Source organism: Xiphophorus hellerii, chromosome 5 (assembly GCF_003331165.1).
Source record: "Xiphophorus hellerii strain 12219 chromosome 5, Xiphophorus_hellerii-4.1, whole genome shotgun sequence".
Classification (NCBI taxonomy): domain Eukaryota; kingdom Metazoa; phylum Chordata; class Actinopteri; order Cyprinodontiformes; family Poeciliidae; genus Xiphophorus; species Xiphophorus hellerii.
The window spans coordinates 17,578,439-17,605,969 of record NC_045676.1 but is presented as its reverse complement, the minus strand read 5'-3'; the positions used below and the strand labels follow the sequence as shown (position 1 = coordinate 17,605,969).

Genomic DNA, 27,531 nt, shown 5'->3' with positions numbered 1-27,531 from the left:
CTAAAGCAAATGAGAGCTTTCAGCTAATTGAAACATTATGAAGACCAGTAAGTTCTTCAAATTTTTCCATAATTCAAGTTTATTGACTTCAAAACTTAAAGGCGACATGTTCTCATTCATCCACAGCAGGTTTTTTTTCTTCCTTTTTTAAAATACAGTTTCCTACATGGAGGTACAGAGAAGATATGCAGTGGTGCCAGCAAAGGAAGCAGGGAGACAGAATCGTGTCGAACAATCGAGACAAACAGTTATATAGCCCTCGTTTATGACTGAGATCTGGATGAAAAGCATCAGCAAAGCATGGAGACCTGGCATCCGGTATGAACACACTTCTTCATACTGGACTTAAGCCGAGGTCCAATGATGAACCAAAACAAAAGCACACAGAAGGAAAATAGAAAGGAAATTTCTAAGATTAGAACATCAGCTCTCAAAGTGCAACTAGACAAGAGCAGGGAAATATTTGCTTACCGGGTCAAAAAGTGTTAAACATTTTATTAGATATATTTCCTCCACTTTACAGCAAACATTCATTATTTTACACCATCACACACACTTCCTCATTCACAAAAGATCCTTTTCCTCAACTTATTGCATTTAATGTCGTTTAAACAACCGTTGACCTTTACTATTGGTTACAAATGAGCAGTTATGGATATCAAAAACGGCTATATTCAGGAGGCAAATTTCCACCAAATCTTTTTTTTTTCTTTTTTTAAATATATAATGATGTAAACTGTATCAAAAACTGTTTCATGGAAGTGATGCATTTTGAAATGTGCCAGTGGTCACCTTGAAAATAGCAGATACATTTCTAAGTGATGTTTACAAAGGCTAAAATGGTATTTATGGACACATGGCTCTTAAAAATGGCTCTCTTAAATTCTTAAATAATAAGTCAGTAAACCCCCAGGTGCCTGCAGAAATGCACCCATTCTGTAATCGTTTCCACAGCACAGTCACAAACCAACACATGTACAGTAACACAGTTCATGTCATCATCTTATATCTGCACTCTCGAAATCCACACCACCGAAGAAGTGGAACGCTCTTCCAACTCTGGAATATCATTGGCTTAGCAGACAGCGGTACATTCACCAATCACAGATGAGGCATCGTTCCTTGTTCCGAGTTCCACGTTCGTGCAGACAGGAGCAAACCTCTCTAACAAAATGTAGAAGTGATGTTAGTGATGGTTATTTTCTTTTTGTCTGCTTGTACACTACTCCACATGCATCTAAATAATAAATATAAATATTTTGCACATTAGAAAGTCCAACCTGTGTTATTGCTGCTAGCAGACCTGGGTCTAATATCCAACCGCTCCTCAAGGTGGGAAAGTTTCTCCTTTAAGTGTAGAAATTTGTCAGGCAGTAGCGCTGCGAACTTCATTAGCAGTGGATGTTGGAGTCAGGTCTGTTAGGATGCTTAAACCACCAACATTTGACCTATAAAACAACTAACTAGTAACACAAACCCCCTTTTCCAGTAACAATGTGGCAAACGTTTCACTTGTGCATGTCATAAACATCTGTGTGTTTTAATGTAACAGTATGAGTGAGGTATGAGTCGTCTCAGTACTGCGTTAAGTGGCTGCTAAAGTGAATGCATAAATGTAACAGCGCCTTCCAGTGTCTCTCTCCCAACCAATGGGATGAAAATATTGCTTCTTTCCACTTCCACAGAGCTTCACCCGCTGACCTCCAAGCAAACCTCCTGTGAATGGTCCAACACCAAAATATATGACCTATGTGCAAAAATCAGCCCTTTAAATCTTTCAGTTTTTTGTTGTTTTTTTGCCTCGGTGTCAGAACTCTTCATCTTTTATTTGTGCGATAGAGTCCAAAGATGAGAGGGAACATGGGGGAGGAGGAGATTTCCACGATGATGATAAAGGCTGTGGAGTGAGGGGGGCTCAGGGTCCAGAGCTGCTGGTTTCTACCTGGAGATCATGGAGCTGGACTGGGAGTGGTTAGAGGAGGTGGTAGCAGCACTGAGCTGAGAAAAACCGCTGTGGCTCGATTCCAAACTGGTCATCGAACCCCTAAAGGGAGAAAGAGAAAGCAATCAAATGAGTACAGGAAGCTAGCCTGAGCAAAGCCTTCATGAGTGTGCAACACCAGAGAAACCCCAGCCTGCTAAGGACGGACTCAAAGCACCGTGTGTGCATGACTCATGCACGTGATGCAGAACCATGCGCCCGGATCAAATCCTGCAGGAGCCTCACTCTAAAGCTCAGGCGATGCTACAGGCTGCAGCACCAAGCCGACACACCATCACCCACAAAAGCAATTAGACCCCTACAATCAGTTACAGAAACTCAAATAAATTAAGTTTTCTAACCAGTATGAGGTAGAACAAAATAAAAACATACTTGAGAGTCAACAGGTTGTGGTGAGAAGTTACTCAAGTTAAAATTCCCAAAATGGGAATGTTGGATGTCATGTTGAGACTCATCTGTGGTTCACTCAGACTGACAGAGAGCAAAACTAAGAGACTTAGATTCACTTTAGGAGCCGTTGATTTCCAACTTTTAGGGCTAAAAGTTGGAAATCTTTTAGATAAATGAAAATGTAATAGAGCAACAAAGTAATCTAGTAGGGTATATGATCTCCCTGAAATAAAGACAAAGAAAAACAATAAAAACTTTATCATCTATTGGCCAGTAAAAATAAAGCAGTTGCCATTAAAACATTTAAATTTATTCAAGTCTTTGGTTGAATCTTCAGACACATAAAGGCAATTGCAAAGTCGGCCTTCCATCACCTGAAGAACATTTCTAGGACTAAAAGCCTAATGTCCCAGCAAGCTCTACAGAGACTCATCCATGTTATATCTTTAGTCGCATTGATTACTGCAACAGGGTCAAAAAAAAAGAGATCACATCACCCTGGTCTAAAGACTAACATCAGGTAGATTTTAAATTACTAAATGGTTTAGCACCAAAATAGATTAAAGATCTGTTGTTCTCTCAGACAGACCTCTCAGGTTGTCTGGTTCTAATCTGCTCTGCATCCCCAGAACCAAACATGGAGAAGCAGCAATCAGGTTTATTCTCCATTTATCTGGAACAGACTTCCCAAAAAACTGCAAAAATACAGAAACACTGAGCTCCTATAAATCAAGGCTGAAACCCAACCTGTTTAGATTTGCCTTTGATCAATAATAACTGGAACAAATAAAGTTCTGTCTGTTTTTCAACAAGACACAGTTTTTTATTTCTTCTCCACTGCAATGTTGTTCTTTGCTAGTTTGCAATGTTCTGATGATGTAAAGCACTGAGCTGCCTTGTTGCTGAAAATGTGCTTTACAACTAAAATTGCCTTGACTCCCTTAAGTGATTACACCAGCAGAGTCACAGAAACCAAACAGCCATAAACACACAACTTTGAATCCAGTGTAGCCACTCATAAATTTGCGCCACTTGAAATGTTTTCAGATAAGCACAAATGTATTTTTTTTTTAAGCTTAAAGTTGTGGTTAACATGTTAATCAATTTGAAAAAGATTAGCAAAACATCTTGTTGTTGGATGAAACCAGAATGAGTTACTGTTAGGACTTTAAATTTGTTTTTGATTCAGAAAATGAAAAATGAAATTTAAAAAAAAAAAAAAAAAAAAAAAAGGGAAACAGTGAGGTAGTTTTACAAGTGACTAAAGATGAAACAAACATGAAAGCCGGCAAATGTTTATGAGTGTGTGCATGTGCACTTGGATACGAACTATCTGAGGAGGTGTGAACAGAACTGCATCTGAAGAGCTAATCATGCAAGCGGAATAAGTAAAGCGAAGTGGATTAGACCCCAAACGGTGGTGCAAAGAGTTCTTCAGTGTGAAAAAAAGCAAGATCCTGTTACCCAATGCTTGGTCAGCATTGCTAACAAGTAGAAGCAAAAACAAGAATCTTTTTTGCTGCGTTAGAAGCGTAACTTCTGTTGAGGGGAGGGGCACTCGGTTTAGCAGCCAAAAGCAGCAAAAATGATCAGCTAAGCTAAAGAAAAAAGGGCAAACACTGAGCCACTTACAAACTCTGCACATCACAGCAAGCCGTTCTTCATAGGAGGAAGACACAGCAGGAGGAGGAGGAGGAGGAGGAAGGGGTTGTGAGCAATAGAACAGGAGTGGATTGGACAGAAAAAGATCAATTAAAAGGATAATTTAAAAAGGAGAGAAGCATTTTTCATTTCTAAATTCTGGGCTTAAAAAATAAAATTATGAGACTGGACTGGTTACAGTGTCCTAGATATTACTGGAGGGCTGTGAAAATATACTAAAAAGGAGATAAATTAAATGTGCTGTAATGAAACAAATGTCAACATAGTAATAAAAGAAAAGAAAAAAAAAGGGAAAAAAGAATTTAACAAAAGGATTTATGGACTTGGAGAGGATACAACTATGTCTTAAGATGGCATCACATAAAATGCAGAATTAAAGGTTTTCCTATACACGGCCTTTAAAACATATTCATACCTTGTTGGATGTTTCCTATTTTGTCATGTTACAAAATTCTATATATTTTATTTGAATTGTATCTGTCAGACCAACACAAAGATGTGTGTAAAGATTTTAGAAGTAAATTTCAGAAAACTAAGGTACATTTTATTTCAGCCTCCCTATGTCAATCAGGAACCACCATTTCCACCACCAGTCTTTTGGTACATTTCACAGTCTTCGCCCTTTCTTTTTAGCAAAATAGGTTAGCTCTATTGCTCTAAAGAGTAATTTCAAGTGTTGCCATAGAGTCTTAGCTAGATTTACATGTCCATCTAACACACAAATATACTCATTAACCCCAACAAGCTAACGTGGCCTAAATGGCTTGTGGCAAAAATACAAATTATACTTTAAGAGTGGATCATTTTACTTTCCTGCTTTGTGTTGGTCTACCACATAAAATTCTATTCAAACAATCTGAACTTTGTGGTTGTACATTGTTTCAAAGTGAAAAAAATCCAAGGGGTGTGAATACTTCTGGAAGGCACTGCAGTCTATAGACAGAGTCTGTGTGTGAAAGCTTCTTTTGCCTTTTGCATAAACAACATGAGTTCAGTTACCAACCTGAAGTCCTCAGAGCCCAACACCTCGGTGTAGAACATGACTTTACACTTGTGTGAGGACACCTGCAAGGTGGCCAGCACATCGTCCACTCGGGGCAGATTGGTGGCCGAGCAGGCTGGCATGTTATGAAACTTCCACTGGAGGATGTAGAAACCCGGCCAGCGAGTGATATGGGAGCCCTGAGGAAAGGAAAGATCAACAGAACATTTGTGACCAGGAATCAGAAAGCTGATTTTTTTTATTTTTTGCTTCAAAAAGAAACAAGAGCTTCTTCACGATGATAAATCCTCACCTGCACGCTCTCCCCCTCCTTGCAGGTCAGAGGGGACTCCACCATGCTGTAATCTTGCCCCAGAGTCCAGGACTTGTCAATAAGCTGGACGTTGTTGACTCCCGGCGAGGTGATGCCGTGGGCCCCCAGGGGGTCTTTGCGTGGCTGCTGGGGGGCTCGCTTCGAGTGGTAGATGTTGAAAACGATGTCGCCTTTGCACACGTCAAAGTCCCAGGTGATAACTGAGGCGGCGTCGATGATCTCGATCACAAGCTGCCCGGAGAAAACGAATGAGAACGGTTCAAATGAACGGAACAAGGAGGTAAACAGTAGCTAAATGCATGCGTTTCAGGTTATAAAAGACTAAAACGGATTTATTAAGACGATCTTATTGATGCAAAAGACAAGAAAAATGTATGTAATCATATTTAAAGCTCTCTTTGAATGTAGTTGGGCAGAATAAATAGTTCCAGAGAGCAGAGTGAAATTCAGAGAGGTAATTATAGATCTGTACTGTTTTAAATATTGCAACATGACAGGAACAGTATGTCACAGCAGACAGATTACATTTCAGAGACATGCTGTGTTTAATGCCACTAGATGGCAGATGTTTCAAGTAAACCTCCACCAAAGCAACCTGCAGGTCTCTGTTGTCCTATACAGCACAGCAGCATGCAGGCCTTTTATCTTTGCTCCTCACTCTGAGCCTCACCTCATGCGGGGCTCCTTTAAAGATGCTGGCACTCTGATAAATCGTCTCGGTCCAGAGACGGACATCTTCGTTCTCGAGCTCCTCAGGTGTGCGGTACATGGATTTAGGAACGAGGCCACCCTCTGGTACCTCACACTGAAGAAAAACATGCAAACCCAAGAACAGGGTCACTGAAAGAGTTCTTAATCTTGATTGTGAGATATGGAAAGTTCATGAACATATTTTCCTTTCACTTCAAAAATATATGCTACTTTATGTTTTTCTTTTACATAAATATAAAAAAGGTTTGAGTTCTGAATAAGTTTTGTTTCAAAATATGATCTATAAGTTTTAATCTCCACTAAACACTTACCATACACTCTCCTCCTAGAAAGTCAGGGATGATTTCCTTGTCTATGTAATCAACAAGCCCTCCAGGACCCTGGTAGTCATTGCCTGCATAGATCAGGAACTTCTTTCGGGTGTTTTCGTCAATGAATGGGCTCACCTACATGCAGAGATAAAAGCGAACGTAAGTAATAAATAAACCAAATTAGTAAAAAAAAAAAATGCTTGTAAAAGGTAGTAAATGTTAGGTTTGTTTTTTTTAGCTAAGAAATGCTAAATCAGCCACAGAGTCAATTTAGAGTCGTACTGGGATTTCGGTTGCAGGTACAAAAACGGTAAAGCAAAATTAATGATTCCAGATGATGAAATGATTCCAGATCATTTCAGTTCTAAGCTGCTCTCACCAGAGTCCAGAGGACTGGGAAGACTCTTGGTGCCCTCAAGATAAGGAGTCGTCCCAGAGTCTCTGGATAGTTCGCCTCCACAACTTCAATGATCCTCAGAAGCGCCTTGACCCCCGGTCGCCACAAGTGACGCATGTTCAACCCCTCCAGGTCAACCAGGCATGTCCAACAACTACAAAGCACGAAGCAGGAAGATTAGTGTGGATAACTTCTCGCCACAAACACGCACACACACGCTCTGAAGTGGGCTGCAGCCTCCTCTCTGATCACTTAACACCTGCCACCCTAAGGCATGGCTTAAGTGATGAAGGTAATGCTAGTTAACTGTGAATCCTGAGTGCGGTGAAAAGCATAGTTCGCATGCCTTCTCACGGCGCCCCACCTCCTGTTGGAGAGCACAGACACAGGCACCATCTAAACATCTGACACTTTGCTATTTCCAGTCACAGAGAAGATAGAGCTGTGATTCTCTGTAGCAACACCACAGCTGCTGAGCTCAATCCTAACACTAGGTGTGCTGTAACGCACCGAGCTGCTGCTTTTTTCCAAAAACAATGACCACTGTCCTGTGGTCCTAATGAGAAAATTCACAGGCACAAAACTGTTAGAAAAGACAACATCTCCTAAATCCTTAACAGTCTGGTTTTTACCTGATAGGACGACCAAACACCTTGGTGTTCTCCTCACAGCGCCTCAGGCCCTCCTCATTGATAGACAGCACCTGCAACATCACATTGAAACAACAGCGCTCTCACTGAATGCCACACCATATAGGAAAATAAACAGCATATTTATGTAGGTCATCACTTGAATCCACCCCCTTTAGGTGATTAACCTGTAATCTAACCGGGGTCTGACCCATAAACTTAATGACTTCTGTAGGGAACTGAACCGGAACTGTGGCTTTGGTTACGTACGTGTCTGAGCAGAGACTCCTCTCCGAGAGCGCGCACCAGGCCTTTGGTGTCCATGTGGCCCAGCCTCAGGATGTACAGAGGACGACCGTCTAATAAAGTAAAACAAATATTTACATGAACCATCACTGTGTTTACATTCTAAACAAAGCAAGTGGGAAGTTCTGCCTTGCGTGGCACAATAAGTAAATGTGTGTTCTGAGAAATGGTTTATTGTTCTGTTCAAATTAAAACAAATGTTCTCTGGCAGCATGCGATCGCGTGTGTGAGGGAAAACTATTCCAGCCAACTAAATAGCTTGAATAGGTTCATTTACTTTTAAAAGTCAGAGGCTTACAGCAGAAGGTTGTTCAGGGTGACTGTACAAATACTATCATGATGAAAACATGCTGTTGTAAAGAAGGGTTGTTTGTATAAGAGCAGCCTGCTGCATGCGAAGGTTTGTATGTGAGTTGACTACGGGTGCGGCTCTACGTGGAAATGTACCTCTGTCGTGGTGGTGCCAGCCGCCGGTGTAGTAGTCCTGAAGAACCTGCGGAGGGCTCCAGGTCTCCAGCAGGTAGTCCACCTGGTGCTGCTTCCTCCACGTCAGAGACTGGCACAGGATCTCCCGGGCCTTGTCCATGTTGAAGTCTCTGGCCCGCAGGAAGCGCAGGATGTGTTCGTCTTTAGGGATCTACAGGAAGCAAAAAAAAAAAAAAGGTATATTTATGGTAAGTTATTAGAAGTTGACCGACGACTACACTCTTCCACTTAATTACAGAAAATACCTTTCCCTTGTGGGTTTCCTGAAGCCATTTGCGAAGTCTTATGAGACAGCTTTCCTGCAGAGGCGTCAGGTCGCCAAGGTAGCGTTTGATGTAATCTGCATCCAGTTTATCTGCAACAAAACGCTCCAAATTAACACAATTTCTCTAAACAGATCTTCACACCGCTGTACGGAAAAAATACCACCCACTCTTTTGCAGACATGGCTGATACTGTTAATGTGCGTCATAATATACATCTTCTTAAAAACATGTTTTTCATTCATGTTTGTAATAGCCTAAAAACCTTCTACCTCAAGTTATTTCAGTGCTAATCACTTAAATTGAGTTTCCTTTTTCTCTTGAAAAAGAGCCGCTATAATATATTAGGCAGCAGTGAGCGTCCAGATGAATTTATCTGAGGAAACACACCTTCAGGTGTACCAGCCAGGATTTCCACCAGGCTGTCGGCCTGAGGAGCTCCAGTATCCTGCTTTGCCTCCTGTGCGGGGCCATCTTTGGTGTCAGCAGGCTGCGAGGCAGAGACAGCGGGCGCGCTGGGGTGCTGGAGTTCAGGCGGGCTGGCGGAGAGACTGTTTGGCGCAGGGAGAGCAGGAGAAACGGAGGAACAGGTCCAGCGGGGAACATGAGTCACGCCCTCACTCTCCAGCTCCCTTAGGTAGAACTCGATGATTTCCTTTCCCTGTCAGGAGCAAGTAAATTATGGTGAAATCATTGCTAATATATCACATGAATCCATTGAAATCAAATAAAACTAAGAATGTTTTGAACTATATTGCATTTGTAAACTGGAGTCACCTTGGTATTTGTAGAGTTCACACACTTTTCCCACAGTAAAATTTCAGCAATTTTCCAACATTGTTAAGGTAAGTTTTCAATTTTTAACACTTAGGAGTTGATAATAATACAAATGAACTAAAAACAAAAAAAAAGACTTTCAACTCACAATTAAACATCATTTAATACAGTTATTAATGTAAAATCCCCCAATTTCAATAATGTTGTTTAACATACCAAATATAAGACGACCTTTATTTCAATCACACATATCATGTTCTATGCAATAACCATAACGATCTGACTGTTTCTGCACTCACAGGTTTGAGAAAGAAAATATAAAAATCTATGCCATGATGGGATGTGCCCCACACACACCTTGTTGATACTACTGGCATACTGCTTCATGGCGATCTTTTCCACGGTGCTCTCGAAGCCAAAGAAGGACTTGATGTCCAAACTGGCCGTTTGTTCGAAACATGTCCAGCCCTCGTTCTCTGGGTGGACCTGCAACATCACACACAAAAACGTTACTGTAACCTAAACTGTGTAACCACACAGTAAAAAGAGAAAAAGAAAAGGCCATTGTTACCATAGTAACCACACAAGAGGATGACGCACAAAGGGAGCAAATTTCACACTGCGTAAACTGAGTGGGAGTATGTCTGTCAGTCTGTTTGGGTAAATTTAGACAGTATTTTACACATGAGCTGTTTGGATTCAAGTGGGATGAAAACAGAAATTTAGAAAAAAAACTGACGATTATGGAGAATGATGTAAAGGCTGTACCAGGCAAGGGGAAAAACTTTGACTCACTGTCAAAATATCCACTTCCCTGCTAAATAATCTACAATCTTCTGTTCATTACTAGTACATTAATTAAAATTGAGTAAAAGAACTGAGTCTAACATAAAGATTACATTAATGCGTTTAGGGCCGTTTTTAAAGGAATAAATATTAAATCTCACTGTAGATTTACTGCAGATATGCAATACATTTTATGAGTCTGTAGGAACCATATGAAGGAAACAAAGAGGGAAGCAAAGGAGGTAGAAAATAAAACAAAGATGGAAAGTAGAAAGTAGGAAAAGAGGAGGACAATGGGGGAAAATAAAAAGGGAACGGAGGATGACTCATTCAAAACATTAAGGAATAAGGTCTGGATAAAAAAATACTTTTGAATCCTCTTATTTTCCTTCTGTTTTCCGCACTTGTCCAGAACTGAAAAATACAAGAAATCGAACATACCATACTTTTTCACATTGCATGTTCCCTGATCCTGGTGGCAAAACGGTGGCAGTTCATCGCCTTGAGTAACAAAATATTTTAGGTCCATTAGCTGCCTAACTGAGCTGCCCTTCCTGGTTACTGTTACCACAGAGTGATGCAGCACACTGCAAGAACCTTTGCGAGGCTTTGGACCTAAAATTAGCCTTTTGCTTGGTTGGAAGCTAATACGATAAGCTTGACCTCATTAACTCATAACGCATCCACACATGAAGAGACAGATCTGGAGTTAGATCCATGCACACTGAATGCAGGAGAGGAGAGGAGGAAGAGATGCTGACAGTGGCATGTGGCAAGTTTAATTCAAGTTTGAAGTACTCCCGCTTCTAAGACATAGCATGCACACAGAGTGGATTTCTGTACAACAGCACAGCTTTAAGATACTCACTGAGTAGCAGCAGGTCTCGTGGACAACGACCCTGTTGGAAAACGTCTCATTGTGAGACTCAATGTGCAGAGTCCTCTCCTTTCTGTTCAGAGTGTTTTTCTGGATGAAGTACACGTAATCTACACCAGCAATCTGTGAACCACAGAAAACAACTCCTGTTACTTTCAAAGCAACAGCATGTCGTGAGAAAAAGTTTGAAAACACGGCTGAAGAGTAAAAGTATATTTTACCCTTTTAAGAAGACGTGGGGCATCGACATCCAGGGCACAGCGCCGCTCGATCCTGTTGGTGGAGCCGTCCTCGCTCGTCTCCTCATTCACCACGTCACTGTTCACAAACATGGGGATGAGGTGACAGGTGGGGAAGCGGCGTTCATAGGCCTGTAGGCGGAAAGGAAAAAAAAAAAACGGAGGATGAATAGTTTGGCACAGGATTTCTTTATGGTAATTTCAGGTTTCATGTTTCTTTCCAGTGAACGCAGCAAAAACAAAGCATAACCAGTTCCAGCTAGATTGTCATCTTGTGTGTATGTTTACTGTGCAACAAGTTGGAAATATTACAACGGCAGGACTTCCTTTAGAAAGAGCGTTATATTAGATGTACCTCTATTGGCTAGTTTAAAAGTAAAAAGCATTTAAGTGGCTCAAGCCAAAGTTACGTCCCCGTATCTATTGAAAACAATGCAAGTAATCTTTAAAAATGTACAAACACCAAGATTGGACTAAATTTAAGAGCAAAAGGACAAAGAAAATTGGGCTACAAAAACAAATGAATAAAGTTAAAAACAAAAGCGGTTAAACGTAATAGGAAAAATTCTGTCTTTACTTGCCTGTGATTTGCATTTTAAACACATTTAAACTCTAGTGCACACTGCACTTGGATGAGTTTCCCCAACAACATGAGGGAAAACACCCAAACTTTGATGCTTCATTGAAAAACTACCTTGGATCTGATCATCATGATTTCATACCAGGAAGTTCTGAATAGCAAGCAGGTTTATGATTAGTCACATGATCCTCATAACCTCTGGTGGGGTTATCTAGAGCTGATCATATCGCTTTTTTTTTTTTTTGTAAATGCATCGCTATTAAATTTCACCTCGACTACAAAATGTGAATATAAATTGTGCTCAACCCTTGCACTCAAACCAGACAGCACATTTCAGAATGCTTGAGAACAAGTTTGCAAAATAGATTTTTGTCAGAGACAACATGAGGAACAAAAGGATATGTTGACAACTTTATCGTATTGTTTGAGCTACACAAAGAAGAGCATTCTTCAACGAGTGGAGCAACCAAAATATTACATTATGCCAGGCCATTCAGATGTAGGTTGAGAATGGTGAGCAGCAGATGGCTGCATTTTTTGTTCCATGCTGCTGCCAGGCCACTCGGCTGCCCACTGAATAAATGAATGCTGAGCTCTGTTTTTTGAGCTCTGATGCCCTGGAACACCGGGGCGTTCAGCTTTGTTCTGTCATCAACACAACAGCCTGAACTGTAAACATCTGCTTCATCCATCACAAACAAGCACACGCCAATAACACACTCACCACAAATGACATGCATTTACAAAAAACCCACAAAGGCTTTTTTCACTCTTCAGCAACAAAACGCAAAAAGCTTACTTGATAGCAGATAGGAAACTACCAACCACCAGCAAAACAGTGTTGGTGCTCTGCTTATGATAGTCCTAAGAAAAGTTAAATAGAAGCAATGCAACAGAGGAAAATCGGCTAGTGACTGAAATCTTATTTTCAGTTTGATCGGCCCCAATCGGTCACTGGAAAGTCTAAAAACATTTTTCAAAAATTAGTGAATGCACCATAGTTGAGTGCTAAAAAAGTCCCAGTGGCTTCAACATAGGCTGTTAATGAAAAGAGGAAACCAGTTTCAGTATCAGTTAAATGTTTAAATGAAGCCAGAGAAAAGGCAAGACAATGTGAGAAGCCATTTAAAAGAGAAACTATTTTCTATGAGATGTTAAGACATGTCTATTGTTCATTCAGGGTGTGACACAGCCTTCCACAGGTAACAGGAAGGCTGAAGAGAAAGTACAGCTGCTCTGTTGAAACATTTGGAAATGTTGGCAGCCTTTTGCAAATGTTAAAGTAAGGATTTTGATTCTCTCGTGAGTATCCAAAGAGGCTGCTTTTTTGGTGAAGCTTGCCACTAAATGTAAAATGTTAAAGATAGTTCAAAATGTTTAACTACGGTAGTTTGTCTTTGTTTTTGAAATAATATGAAAACCCCACTTCAAAGCAACTCAGATCCAAATACGGTGTTGAAATATGATGATAATTCATTCCATTAAGGCTATAAAAAATAATGTTACAATATAGGAAGTAGAAATATCTCACTGATGAACTTCATAGAAATAATCAAAATGACCATTTTATACTAAATATGCATTATAAACTTACATTCCACATCTTTGGTAGTCACTGGAGTCAAACTACTCTTGGATTGTGTTAGCATGAACACAAAAAGAGGAAAATCTAGTAAACCAAAATCTTTTATATGAGGTAATAAAGGTATTTCAGTGCATAAAGAAGTGTGAGAACGTGGATCTCCCGTCTAAACAGTGATGGGATTTGTTGGCCAAGGTATGAGTAACCTCGCCTGGAATTTGGTTGGAGAACGTGTGTGCTTTCCAGAGACGGCTGAGGGGAAAAAACAAAACAATGCATCATATCTTGACTTCTTCCTGCAAAAACACAACTGTTTTCTCCCTGGACAATAAAGTAAATCAGTAAAGGCCAAGAGTCTGGAAAAAATAACTTGGTCTGCTCAGGGAGGGACATTCAGGAAATTCATGAGCTACAAAAACAAAGGGACAATGAAAATCAAGGCCGGACGGTGCTGCAAGGCGAATGCAAATGGGTCTAGAGTTCTACCTGGCAAAGAGCCCAGCACATTCACGATCTTCAAACTATGTCAGTGGGGAAAAATAGGTTAAATATAGATGAAAGCACATTTCTAACACATTTTAAAAAGGACTTTTGTTTTTAGGAATAGCTTGACAATAATTTGAAAGGAAAATTTCCACTTTGGTGGACAAAAATGTTTTATATCTTTTCAAATATTTAAGGACACTTTCCAGGGAGAAATACCAAACTTTCTCTTGGTTTTGGAGTTGTGTGGATTCACAGTTACGTTCTACTTGTTTATATGAAACCAAAATTAATTAAGTGAATGCACTGCTAAAAAAACAAAAAACAAAACAAAACAAAAAAACACACGCCCAAAGAAAAACCAAACCTAACAGCTGGGATGCAAAGAAGGAAGAACTTCGATACAAGGTTAGCTTGTTTCAGTTCCAAGAAGTTGTTTCCCTGTAATTCCACCCTGTGTACTTACTGCAGCACTTCTGCAGACATTCAAGCAACCTTCTTTGTAATTTTTGTCCCCCGTTTCCTAATTTAACGCCTCTGCAGAAACATACCAGAGTGCAAGCTGCAGCAAGCATTTACTGACTGCATTTAAAATGTTCCAGTGAAATGACTTCATTTAGCTGGAACATGAACTCTAGTTGTGCAACTAATAGAAAACAAACAAGATCCAGGGCTAGCCCACTTTCAGTTTTAATTATGCTTTGCCAATACTCTCCGAGATCAATCCTGAAAATATATATTTAACCCAACTCACCAAAAAACACACCTGATGCTGACCCTACAAAACATTGATCAAATGCAATCACAATTACAGCATGACCATTGATAGCTTTACATCTACACCTAATTAAATAAAAGCTTCAGTTTATCAGGTATAGACTTAACTGCAATAAAAGTCCAAAAAGTAGCAAGATAGCTACTTGGTTGTTAAGATTAGTGTTACTGATATTTTATTTTTTTATGCTTTATAAAATCCAGTCCCATAGAGACAGAGTAACTACTCACAATCCTGTCCTCCAAAAAGGTACATTACCATTTTTTGTAAAAAAAAAAAAAAAAAAATGAAAAAAGTTAAACAATGTATTGAAGATATGTTAAGGGCCTTGCATAAATCCAATAATGTATTTTTTAGTTACTTACTGCATAGATCTGCACAAAGAAACCATATTTCTATGCAAAGGTCGTTGATTGTGAAAACATTACATATTCTCACCGTAACATTCAACAATGCTGGCAAACATTTTACCAATAAAGTGGCTGCAGTAAAAATGTTCAGAAAAAGCAACAGTAATCTGGAGTCAAAGAACATCTTAAAAAAATAAAAACCATCTTGAAAAAAAGATCACTTGTTGATCCAACTTATTTTTTCTTCCCAACTAATAACTGAAAATGTAAAAAGACGTGATAGAGTTTTGTCCCCACAGCTGCTTTTCTTGGAATTAGAGCTATATCTCTGAGGCTTATGAAAACTGTTGTATAACAAAAAGAAGCCGCCACTCATAGGTCAGTTTAAGCTATTATTAAGTCGTGTCAGCTTGTAGGGAAAATGGGAACATTTAGGTAGGGGGAATTTTTATAATGAAAATACAGGAAGAGAACAGCTTAGAAATTATCAGAAAAACAAATCAGTACAGAAACACTGAAAGGGCAAGCGGTAGAGTGTGGCTGGCTTTTCTTAAAGAAAATTCACAAGAAGAGGAAACGACAACTTCCCTAGAACAAACAAGATGCCTGCGTTCTTCTGAGTGAAGAACGCAGGCATCTGCCACCAAATGCTCTGTAAGAGACCAAACTGTCATCCTATTCCATCCATCCATTTTCTAACACCCTTGTCCCTAGTGGGGTTGGGAGGGGTGCTGGTGTCTATCTCCAGCTAACGTTTCGGGCGAGAGGCGGGGTACACCCTGGACAGGTCGCCAGTCTGTCGCAGGGTAACAGAGACAGACAGGACAGACAATCATGTACACACACACACACACCCACCCACACCTAGAAAGAATTTAGAGAGACCAATTAACCTAACAGTCATGTTTTTGGGCTGTGGGAGGAAGCCAGAGTACCGGGAGAGAACCCACCATGCGCAGGGAGAACATGCAAACTCCTTCTTGCTGCAAGGCAACAGTGCTACCAACTGCACCACTGTGCAGCCCCGTCATCCTATTCCAATATAATTAAATATCAAACACTGTTAGACTAATAAAAACAAAAAATACCTTTATAGGGTTCATATAAATGTCTTATTTCAAAACGCTACACTTTTCCAGACTAGGCTTTTTAGGGTTTTGGATTATTCTTGTTATTCCTTCAAAATCAGGCTTTGATCATTTCAGAAAATCTCCCCCCCCAAAAAATAAAAAAGCAATATCATTGTTTTGGCATCTTACATGAATGCAGATCAGAACATTGGGTCCACTTTCAAACAGACGTTAATCAAGAGGCCTGAAGGATTTGATCTGGCAAACCACATCTAAAGCTCATCTACAAATACATTTATTAAAAAGCTTTTTCAGAAATTCAATTTGTTAGATAATGTAAAATAAGAATACCGAATAAGTCTGAACACAATCCATTTTCTATACTACGGTTTCATTTTTCTATATTTATCCAGACTATGAATACAATCAAATTCTATTCATTTCCAGGTTAGGACTTTACAGGAACTCTACAGTTACCGATCAATAACTAAAATAAAGCCACATTTTTGGCTTCAGTGACGCTGCTCATTGAAGTCTACATATAAAGGGCTCAAAAGCTATTATGTAATATTACCACCATTGACGCAAGATACAAACAACAAGTCTCGTTCACTGTGGGTCATTGACAGAAGCATGACGTCAATTAGCCTGTTTTTGGTGACTAAAATCATTATGGCCTACCAACCAGCACCTCAGGCAGTTCTGGGCCCTGACCCGTCACAGCCATCATTATGCAGGTTGACACATTAGACGACCCTAATTTTGTTTTGGAGGCGTCTGTTATATGAAATACAAGTTAATGACTTGTCTGGTCTTTGATAATAAATTTTCATCTGGACAAGGGGCAATATTTATGAAGGACACAGCTGGGCATAAAAACCCAATTCACAAAACCTTTGGTGATTTAACATAATGTAAAGATGATTGGATACAGAATACAACGTAGACGATCCTGAAAACAATTAACAGGGGACCAAAATTACAAACAAGGTTGCTTGAATGTCTGCAGAAGTGCTGCTGTAAATACACAGGGTGGAATTACAGGGAAACAACTTCTTGGAATTGAAACAAGCTAACCTTGTATCGAAGTTCTTCCTTCTTTCAATTAGCAGGAATTAGTTTACTGGTTTTATACCGCAACAGCGGAGGAAAACCCCTTCCTGATATTACTTTTCCTAACAGTTTTGTCAGTCATGCTGACACTAATGTGAACAGTATATATTTTTTTAATTTAATTTCCAACTATATACAGTGAAGTTTAATGCAGAATAAAAATAAATAAAAATCAGCGTGACAAAGCAGCCTGAATCTTTAAGCTCTATGTCTGTCAACCATAACATTTAAATATGTTGTAAATGGAGAAAGATCAGATGTCATAGCCTTAAAACACATTGGTCATTTTCTAAACAGTCCGAGTAATACTAGGCATTCATATACCAGACAAAGAACAATACATTAAAACTAATATTTACATTAAAATCTGTTAATATGAAATGTAAATGTTTATTCAGAAGATTGCCAAATATTTACAAGGAGCATAATTCTCTATAACTTCTAATCAGAAACCACAGATGTCTGGTGAGTTAGGCTTTTCAACAATGCTAGTTTCACTTGTCTCACATTGCCATTTGCATGAAAATAAACAAAGCAAGAGTATACCAAGCCAGTCATGTGATACAAAGTAAATAAAAAAGAAGCCTCACAGGGGAACAAAGAGAAAAGCTCTTATGTCCTAGGTTTCAATCCTTGACCAACCAGTTAAACAACCTTAGACCACCAAAACCACTGTGGACTTTTGTTTAAAGTCTATGTTGACAAAACGCTAATCCTCTCCATGTAAGATTGTTTTATAAGACTACTTTAACTGCTGCCATACATTAAAACTTTTAAACCAAAAATAGTATACCAGATTATAGAATGGTAAAGGGACAGAATCAAAAGAATAAATTTTTTCTGTCAAAATCAAAACCTCTCTCAGCCGAGGAGTAGATTTGATCAGACGTAGGAGAGAGGACAAAATCCTGACTTTACGAATAAAACAAAAGCGCTTTTGGTCTCTGCGTGCCGCACTACCCACTGCTCCTTTTTTGGTGAGCTCAGTGGGATACGACTGCCTAGAACCACCAACTTGGATAAATGCAGGAACAACATGCCAAGCAGGCAGAACGTCTAGTACCACAAGTGCCAGGCAGCCCAAATAAGCGTCAATAGTTATAGATGTGTAGCCATAAACTACGAGAGCTATCTGTCAGACATCAGTACCTGTGCACCGCGTAATCTTTGAATCTGTGAGTTCATTAAGCAGTTTAACTAAAGCTGACCAAAATCAGCTTTATACACTTCATTTTGGAGTTTTTTTTGGTCTGAAAAACCATCTGATTTCTGTGAATATTGCTAGACAGAAGGAAATCTATGGGATGTGTCATTTTGGCTTTCAACTGAACTAAACGGCAAACTCAATTGTTTCAAGTGATAAACTAGCCCCCAAATACAAGGGGGGTGGAGGGAAACTGCGGCAATCAAAGAATCCATCTCCATTTTCTCTGAGTGACATTCAGCTGCTGCATAACACTGAGTCACTATCCACCGACACAGTATAGAGGGACTGCAGTGTGAAACCACATTAAAGGGTCAGTTGTGTAAGAATATGTGAGCACACACTCCGTTCTCTAGCAGAGAGAAGCAGACTTGGGGGGGTGGGGAACCACTGAGGCAGCATCTCGACCTTGCAGCAGCAAAGAGGGTGAATGAGTGTCTCGGTGATCAGTGAATGAATTTAGCTGAAATTTTCCATTGGCTCCTGTAGTCACATGGTTGCTGAAGGAGCTTGCTGTGTGATAAGCCTCCCGCTCCCCTCCAGCAGGCCATAACTGCTGACTGTTTTTGGCAATCATCATCTGACAAGGTAAATGAATTAGACACTGCAGGAAAGGCTCTGGCACTCTAATTCAGAGGAGTGGATGAATTATCCGAAGGAAAAACAGTCATGCAAAATGATGGGAAAGTCAGGGAATAAAGGCACATTTAAATATTACTATCATGCAGAATATCATTCACTAAGGCAGACTCAGATAATGTCCTGTCTCTCATTAGAAGCTCTTTCTGAATACTTACACGTTTCACTCCATTAGATTGTTCGCTTCTTAATTGATGCGTTACCATGACATTAAAAAAAAAAACACCGTTGCACAGTTGAAGCAAGTAAAATATGAAGGAGAGCAATCAATTCTGTAAGTAGAAAATATCAGATGAGAGTCCAATCACAGACCTGCTGACAGCTCAGAAGAAGATTAAAACAATAAAATAAAGCCTGGGATGCCACTGCAGCAGAGAATTGGGCTGGAAAAGCTTTAAGCAGACCTGTCTGTATGTGGGTCAGGACATGGTGGGACACGATGTTATCCTGGCAGCGCCAGTTCGCACAGAGCCAGGCCAGACAAAAAAAGAAGGAGGACATCGGAATGAGCCCAGAACTAAAACTTTGTGGCAAACACAATGCAACGTCTCCCGAGTTCACATTTCTAAAAATTGAGCTACAGATGAAGTATACAATAAATTGCTAGAGAAAGACGAGGATGTTTCCTATTTACAAGACCTAACAGATCAAACTCAACCAAATCGACTCCTCTGATCTGGTCATGCAGAGTGGAACAAAATATCAGCACTCTTATCAGCAAGACGAGCTTTAGTTTCATCATTTAACTAAGCAAAGCAGATAATGACATGCATCCGCAGCACATGCGGATTACCTGACGGAAATGTTTTTATTTCCTCCTGGCACAAAGTAGGTCAAAGAATATAGAATTTACTTTATAAAGGAGAGGCTCAGAAATCCTGGTGCAATAAGGCAAAATAAACCCCACTGAGTTACACAAACACATTCAGCCAACTGGTAACAGTCAATTTATACAGCAAGCAACAGGTTCAAGTCTGCCTTTCTGCAACATTCACCTTAATTCAACTTCTTTATTCTGGTTATTTAGAACTCTTGCACAGAAAAGAAGAATAATGTTCAGCCACATGTGTTATGAAAAATAATCGGGAATCAATGATACTTTAAAGATTATATTATGAAGATAACCCAAGCTAAAATGTTTTGGTTGCTCCAACATATTAGGACAGATTAGCCACCAGGAAGGAAATGTTTTCTCTTGCTGAATCTGCATAAAGCCCAGCAGACAGTACACCCACTTTGCACATCCTGTTCCCTTCCATCCAGCTGAACGTGTTCAGATCGAAGGCAGAACCAGAATATTTTGTCCCTTGTGGATTTGTTAGAAATGTTTTACCAGGAGCAGGTTAGACAGTTAGCCCAACACTGGGCTGCAGCATGAATATAAACTAGCTTTGGGAGACAAGTCAGAGCTAGTTACTGTGCTTCAAATACAACAGTTTGAAGTGAGTGGACGAACATGTCTTCAGTTTATAGTTTCCTCTCTCCTCTTGTAGTTATTTAAGCCCTTGGTGTATCGACGTGCCCTAAAAGCTAATGTCCCCGCAGGCCAACGACAACAACAGGGGTGTTGTGTCAAGCTTTTGACATTCCACTGAGACTCCCCGAGGACTGCCTGGATGTTCTGACACTGGACCGCAGCGATAATGGCCGCAACAGAATTGACTACATTTCCTGTTATTGAGATGCAGCAACAAGAAAAAGAGGGTCTGCTGTAGCTTAGGTTATGAAAAACATTGCTAATGTACTCCTTCTATTTCATTTTAAGAACAAAACATAAATCTTGTCAAGGAAAAAAACACACCCCATAACAGTGCAGACTGTTGCTTGTTAGTTATTTAGGTACTCCAGAGAAACATGATCAGCTGTAACAGGTTTTGGTTCGATTAGATTTAACTAAAATGTTGCCGACTGTGCTGACCTGCAAAAGTTGACTTCTCAAATAACAAGAAGTTTTTCTAACTGGTTAAAGATTACTGCACAATTTGACTAGCAGTCATCACATTTTCAGTGAATCGGTACTTACAAACTAATAAAGGTAATATGATAACTCTTGATTTAAAAAAAATGACATATGTAAAATTCAATGGAATACTCAAAATTTGCAATAAACCCTAATTTTTGCATCGGATATTTTAATAGTATATTTTGTTAGGCTTAAAGCACAGATAATCATCCTGTTTCAGTGTTGCATTATAATTTTGTTTTTGAGCTGGTATGTCCAACTTGTTGCAACGAAGAAATTAAGCTCATAAAACTATCTGAACTAACGTTCTTGTGCCAAGAATGCCGCCGGCACTAAGTGTACCAAGAATCCCAGGCTCCAAGAGGGAACATTGTAAAGCAGCAAAACAAAAACATCTGAAGGGCATCTGGGATCCAAGTCTCGCTTATGCAAGAGGTCGTTAGAGCTTATGGCAGTGGTGGCCAGAGGTTGGAAAACTTTGATAGCACCTGTCATTGAGCAAAGTGTCTCCTCAGGGTCGAGTGACATGCTGCTGCATTCAACTAAACAAAGACATTCAGCGGTTAGACATACTAGGCATGAGGTTTGGTTTTTAGCTTCAAATGGGTAATTAAGTGAAATAACTTAACAAGGTTGTGCAAAGCTGAGTCAGGTCTTATTTGGAACAACCCAACACAATATGAGCAACTCCCTGATAGCAGAGAAAATGAAAAGCTGTGTTGACATGAAGAAACAGCTCTTTGCTGCATCGCAGTGTCATGTGACGGTTTCCTACAAACCAGGATGTTTTTGTGCATCTAGGCTACAATAGTGATAGAGCAGCTAGAAGTGCTTCTCAATTCCGATCCATCTAAAACTGCCCTGCATGTTTTAGGTGTTTCCCTGCTGCTACACACCTGGACTGAATGTATGGGTGATTAACAGGCGTCTGCAGTACTTGATGCCTGCAGAAGAGGTAATGCAATCATTTGGATCAGCTGTTGTGAAATAGAGGAACATCTAAAACATGCAGAGCAGGGGGGCCCGAGGACTGGAATTGAAAAGCACTGAGCTAGAGGAAATAAGAAGGCACTTCACAGGCTATACGATGAAGAAAAAAAATATATAGTTGTGACGCACCACTAAGTCTGCTCTGCAGCATTTGCAAAAACAAGTCACTGCAGAGAAAAGTCACAAGAACCTTTATTTCATTAACTTGAGTTTCAGAACACTTATTTACACTAAAATAAGCAACACAGTAATTTGATGATGTGTTTTTATTATGTCAAAGAAGACAAAATACCCACCATGCGTTTCTGTCCTAGTTTAAAATTATGCATAGTTCTCCAGATGTGACCCATCTATGAAAGCCTAAAGATGAGCTATTTCCACCTTTAGAAAAAAACAAAACATGCAACGCTATGTCTCTGTCATTACAGGTTCCTGCTCTTTGAAAGCTCACATGGTCCTATACCTGCGTTTTATTTTTAGCCATCTGTTTGCCCGCTGCTCAATCCCGCCTGTGCTAAGGAGATTTACTCTCCCTCTATGCTCCCTCTTGCAGGCATCAAATCTGCTTTCCATTTAACAAAAACACAGCTGGTCTGAAACTATGTGTACTAAAATAAAGAATGATGGCATTGTGAAAGGAAGTGAAGTCATACAATATGTGATCAGACATTTTTTGGATGCTTAGTATCACTTTTAATAATTATATACAGTATAACAGCTGCCTTATTAGATGTTTTGATTAATTGCTGGTTGCATAATCAGGTCACAAATCTGCAAGAAGCCAATATAACATGATGGAGGAATTACAAAAATGGATGAGTAAATAAAGTCATTCAGTCTGGTTTGATGAGTTTCTAAAGGGATTTTTTTCCTGGTAGTTTTGCTTTGTTTTTGTTGACTAGAAAATGATAAAAGATTTTGTGGTAGATATTCACCTCCAGTTTGACTTAGCACAAATGTAACAATTCAAAATATGAACAATTCCAGGCATTCACCAGATACAGCCAGCCAGTCAGTCAGGTGTGAAAAGCCATGCTAGCTACTGAATCTTTAATGCCTCAAATGCACAACAACAACTAAATCTGTAGCAGGTTTGTGTTTGACATAAAAAGCACAGTCAAGGTGCATATTCACACATACAGCCTGAAAACATGCAACACAGTGGTTCCCATAATCTTTTGAAAATTACATGAGAAACCACCGATTTAGAAAATGTAGCTTCAAGTTGATCTCCATGTTTGATCACTGTAATATCTTTGAATTCAGCTATTTAAATACAAGATCCAATGACGACCTGTGAAACGCCCACCCATCAGTGTTATATAACTGCTGATCTAATGTATTCAAAACTTATGCAAATAGGAAAATTGCTAGCGCCCACAGGTGAGAAAGACTTACCGCCATCACCAGCTCAAAGGGATGTTTATACACCCGCACAGGTGACTGATACTTCTGCACCATGATGGGAATTACAGGAACACCAACAACCTGGACAGAAAGTAGAAACCACCAGTTAGCAAAGACAAAACATTTATAAAAGCCATTTGATATTTAAAAGGAGTGGGGTTATTTCTGATGGTCAAAAAAGGTCAAATAAATTTACATACAGCACTATAAGAAAACAGACTAGTGCACACGTAACTAAAAGAGGGGTGTGTTTTGAGTTGTGTGGTTCAGAGTTCTTGAAAGCAAAATGCTAATAAAAGTATAGTTATGGAGCTGCAGAAGGCAATTGCCCCGAGCTGAGACCAAGGATCCAGATGATCAGTGGCTGCAGCACATCCCTCTCATTCATTAGAAAACTGTGTCACTGCAAGCTGCTGGGGATAAACTGGACTACTCTCAGCTGCACCCTCTGTCAAAGCTCCTTTCTCAGCAACGCATGACTGGAGCTCATGAAATCATTTAAAAAGCAGGTGCCACTTGTTCTTTCAAACGCAAGCAACACAAACCACATGCTGGCCTCTGTTCAACAACCCCAGACAAGAGGCTAAAAAACCGATGTAACAGAATGTTCTAGATGCTGAAGGATAAGAAGCTTAATACTGAGAGTGATTTTTTTTTCTTTTTAATGAAGCAAAGACAATGTGATGTGAAAGGATTTATTTCCTTCACTCAGCCTGTACTCACTCAGACCAGCACATGATGGCTGGAGTATCATGTGCTGGGATTTTGCTCAACAAGCCGGTGCTTGTATTTAACTGTAAGTATAGTGCGGGTACATGTCTGCAGGAAGGAGCATGAGGTAACTTCCAAGAGATTAGCACAGCTGCTCAGAGGTGCAAAACACAACAACAATGCAATCTTATAATCTTGTTTTCTTTCCTACATGTTTTTTTTTGTGTGTCAATTCAAGCTCAGGTAAATTTGACTATTGGTTTAGCTTTTTTTTGTCCCATTTTGTTATGCTTTGCTCCTCTGGGCCAGTGTAGATGAGGACAGCCAGACTAAAACGAAGCTAAGACTAAATACTATCAGACCTCCTCAGTACCACTTTAAACAGCTGATTACTACTGCCACTTATAGTTACCGTCATGATTCAGGATCTGTCAGCAACTTTGAAAACATCAATACAAGATCTCAGTATGACTTAATAAACACCTCAGTAAGCACATTTTAATATTCAGTTCTTTACATAACATTTTTATATCTACTGCCACATTCCTACTTTTGCATGGACATTTTAAATATGCTGATAATCCAAATAATCTGAGGATGAACCTGCACCATATAATAAAGGTAATATTATCTACATATTTTCATAGCCTTCTATCAAGACTGCTGCAGTGTGTAACTTTTACACACATTTTTTTTAACGTATTTGTTGACACCGTCACTATGTCGTGACAGTATGGTATGAAACAGACAATCTGTGTGGGGAAAAAAACGAGCTCCTCTGGTTTCTCCCTGTGCTTCAAGTGCTAACTAAAAACAACCAATCAGTGCATGAGATTGTCAATCACAATTTCTACCATTCGCCCATTTGGCAGCAAGTACATGAGGATGAGTGACAGCGTTAAGACCTTCCTTCTGGCTATGGTTGGTTATTTTTGATTGCCGCAGAATAATAGCTCAGGGAGGAGGTGTTGGAGATCGATCTTTTCACAGATTATCTGTCACATAAACTGTCACAACATGATGACAGTTTTCACAAATATGTAAAAAAATATAAAAAGTAAAAAAATCTCCATACTCTTTATTAAAGTTACATACTGCAGCTTTAAGGCGATGTCGTGCAGACTGGGTAGCTGGAGTTATATGCTTGCCACGCCACATTGCAAAGCTTGACCAAAGAGTAAACGGTAACATGACTTTTGTTGTTTTAGAAACAGGACAATGACAAAATAGTGACAGCGCAAACATTCTGAGGAAAATGTTTTCCTTATTTGCCCTGGTGTTCACTTGCAACATTTAAGAATAGGTAAAAATAGAAAAATAGGGTTGTCGTAGAGGTAAAAACAAAAACAAACTACGAGCCATTTAGAGAGAAAGGACCACTACTATAAAGAAATAGTCAATTAAAGTTGCTATAAATGTGTAGATACTGGTCATTTTGCCTCATCACCCTTAAGTATGCCCCAAACGCAGGTCAGAACCCAAATAAATAGAAATAGGTGCAACAAAAAAAGCCCTTGGAAACCAAAAGACACTAAAGTGAAATGTGAGAATTGAGCATTTTTATTGACTCAATTATCTCAACAATAAAAAGAAAAATAAATTATTACGCAATGTTCCTGGAAAGAAAATGGTTTGTTTACAAGTATCACTTTTAATTTGGATGGGACAAAACGTTGAAGAGCAGGTCCCAAAGGGGGGGGGACAAACTAGCAAAGGTCGAGTAACAAATGTGCAAACTAAACAATTTAGAAGGCAGGAGCCCAAATTAAAAAGGAGGAATGGATGGATGGATATATATATTTTTTTCTCCTCATTTAGAAAACACAGCAGATCAGCAGGTTAAAAAAAAGCCGTTTTCAGGACAGATCTTTCCTCAAAAGCGATCAGTTTCATACCTGAAGCTCTATCCTGATACGTTTTCGGGTAATGTTTTGATCTGGTTTTACTTTGTGTAGCAGAAACCGGTTGTTGTGTTCGAACAGGTTTAACCGAATTGAGGACTAAACCCGTTTTAAAAGGGCTACAAACAAAAACTGAAATTAGAGCACTATTGGCGCCTAAATTAGAATTGACGCAGCTAAATGTGTGGCACAACGCTGATCAATGCAGTGGTACATTATTGTTAAAATGTTCCGCTCTGTCACTGATGGGACTTTAAAGGGGGAAATTCAGCTTTTCACGCAATTTCCCTTCGTCTATTAATAATGTCGAGGTTTGACCATATCTATTAAGTATTGTGACGTTTCAAAATCATGTAAGAGGTAGACTTCCTGAAAATACTTAGTAAATGGCATCATACCTATAATTATCACATTAAATAGGTCAAAACCCGCTCGCATTAGCTAACATAAAACAGTTCAAACTGATTGAGACTAGCCCGTAAGCTAACACTAACTTCACAAACAGACATTAGCTTGGCACAGCTTTCACAGCATGTACGTACCGGTGATTCTGGGAGAAGAGTAAATGTTTACTTTTTTCAGTCGTGACCTCTTCTGGAAGGGGAACCGGTGTGAATTCTTGCCATTCCGCTCCCCTCGGCTCTTCACTTCACCCCCGGCTCCGCGGCTAACGACGGTTAGCTTCGTAACGCTAGCTGGCCATGTAGCAGGAGCAAGTAGCCAAGAAAGCTAACCGTAAACAAAGTTACTTTTACGGACAAACAGTCTAGAACACTGAATTCTTGGGGGGGAAATTGAACGTCCCACCCAGCCCACCGCAGCTGAGTGGAGCCCAAGCGGATGGAGAAGTGTGGGCACAGGAGGACAGCAGTGGTATTTCTCTCTCGGTGGCTCCTCCCTGTTTCTCTGAACTCGGTGTTTTTCCACCTCCCACTTCTGCGTTCATAAAAAATCTGCGCTCATGTGAAGGACAGACAGCAGAGGACACATCATCGTTCCAGAATTAAACTGGGTCCTAAGCTCCAAAAGTCACAGAACATACCGTGTGGATATTACAACTGGTAAAAAAAAAAAAAGAAAAAAAAAAGAAAGATTATTTTCAGTTTCATTATGCAACCAGCTCAGATTCAGATTAATATCATATGTTCCCCGTGCAAAATAACACTGGTATTTGCTGTAAATCCTAATTCTCCAGCCTGCATGTTCCTCTCAACGTGTGCCTGTGACTCAAATGTCACAAGAAAGAAAAAAATAATGAACATGTTTTTGAAAAATGCAAAATGCATGTCTGCTGGACCCATAACAAACAGGGAATTACAGAAAACTGGTTTTAAAACACAGATGCTACTACTTTAAAAAGGTTAAAAATAATTTTTAGATTAATCACATAAAGGTTATTTTAAAAGTGTGTGTCTGTTAATTTTAATGTTATCGCAATTATTACTATGAAAATAAGATAAATATGCCATTGACATATATGATTCTTTGGGTAATGAATTCAATTCATTATGTTTTTGACTTAATTACTAAAATGACATGAAAGTTTGGGGACATTTCTGAGACGCATCTGTAATGGCACAAAAGTCTCAGCTGTACTTTGACTGCATCAGC

At 39.6% G+C, this 27,531-nt stretch overlaps 1 protein-coding gene across 3 annotated transcripts; it reads right to left on the bottom strand.

The window, feature by feature from the left end:
* Positions 1-55: 55 nt before the first annotated feature.
* LOC116719695 (SEC14-like protein 1) lies at positions 56-26,791 on the bottom strand. 3 transcript variants are annotated; one of them, XM_032562298.1, is made up of 17 exons: positions 26,494-26,791; positions 23,300-23,389; positions 11,135-11,284; positions 10,905-11,036; positions 9,608-9,736; positions 8,864-9,134; positions 8,456-8,565; positions 8,172-8,361; positions 7,689-7,777; positions 7,422-7,492; positions 6,772-6,943; positions 6,393-6,527; positions 6,041-6,175; positions 5,350-5,601; positions 5,058-5,236; positions 4,025-4,051; positions 56-2,044 (listed from the first exon to the last, which is right to left on the bottom strand). In XM_032562298.1, exons 2-17 carry the CDS (start codon positions 23,360-23,362, stop codon positions 1,939-1,941), a joined length of 2,211 nt encoding a protein of 736 aa, XP_032418189.1. In that variant the 5' UTR covers positions 23,363-23,389; positions 26,494-26,791; the 3' UTR covers positions 56-1,938. The 3 variants fall into 3 exon arrangements, with proteins under 3 accessions (XP_032418189.1, XP_032418188.1, XP_032418190.1); XM_032562297.1 differs by having other exon boundaries at positions 26,463-26,790; XM_032562299.1 differs by lacking the exon at positions 4,025-4,051 and having other exon boundaries at positions 26,463-26,790.
* Positions 26,792-27,531: the final 740 nt, after the last annotated feature.

Coding starts and splice junctions, on each gene's coding strand:
- LOC116719695 (XM_032562298.1), bottom strand. CDS start 23,362: ATGGTGCAGAAGTATCAGTCACCTGTGCGGGTGTATAAACATCCCTTT. Junction 11,037..11,134: donor CCCCACGTCTTCTTAAAAGG/GTAAAATATACT, acceptor TGTGGTTCACAG/ATTGCTGGTGTAGATTACGT. Junction 7,778..8,171: donor CTGGCACCACCACGACAGAG/GTACATTTCCAC, acceptor TTACTTTATTAG/ACGGTCGTCCTCTGTACATC.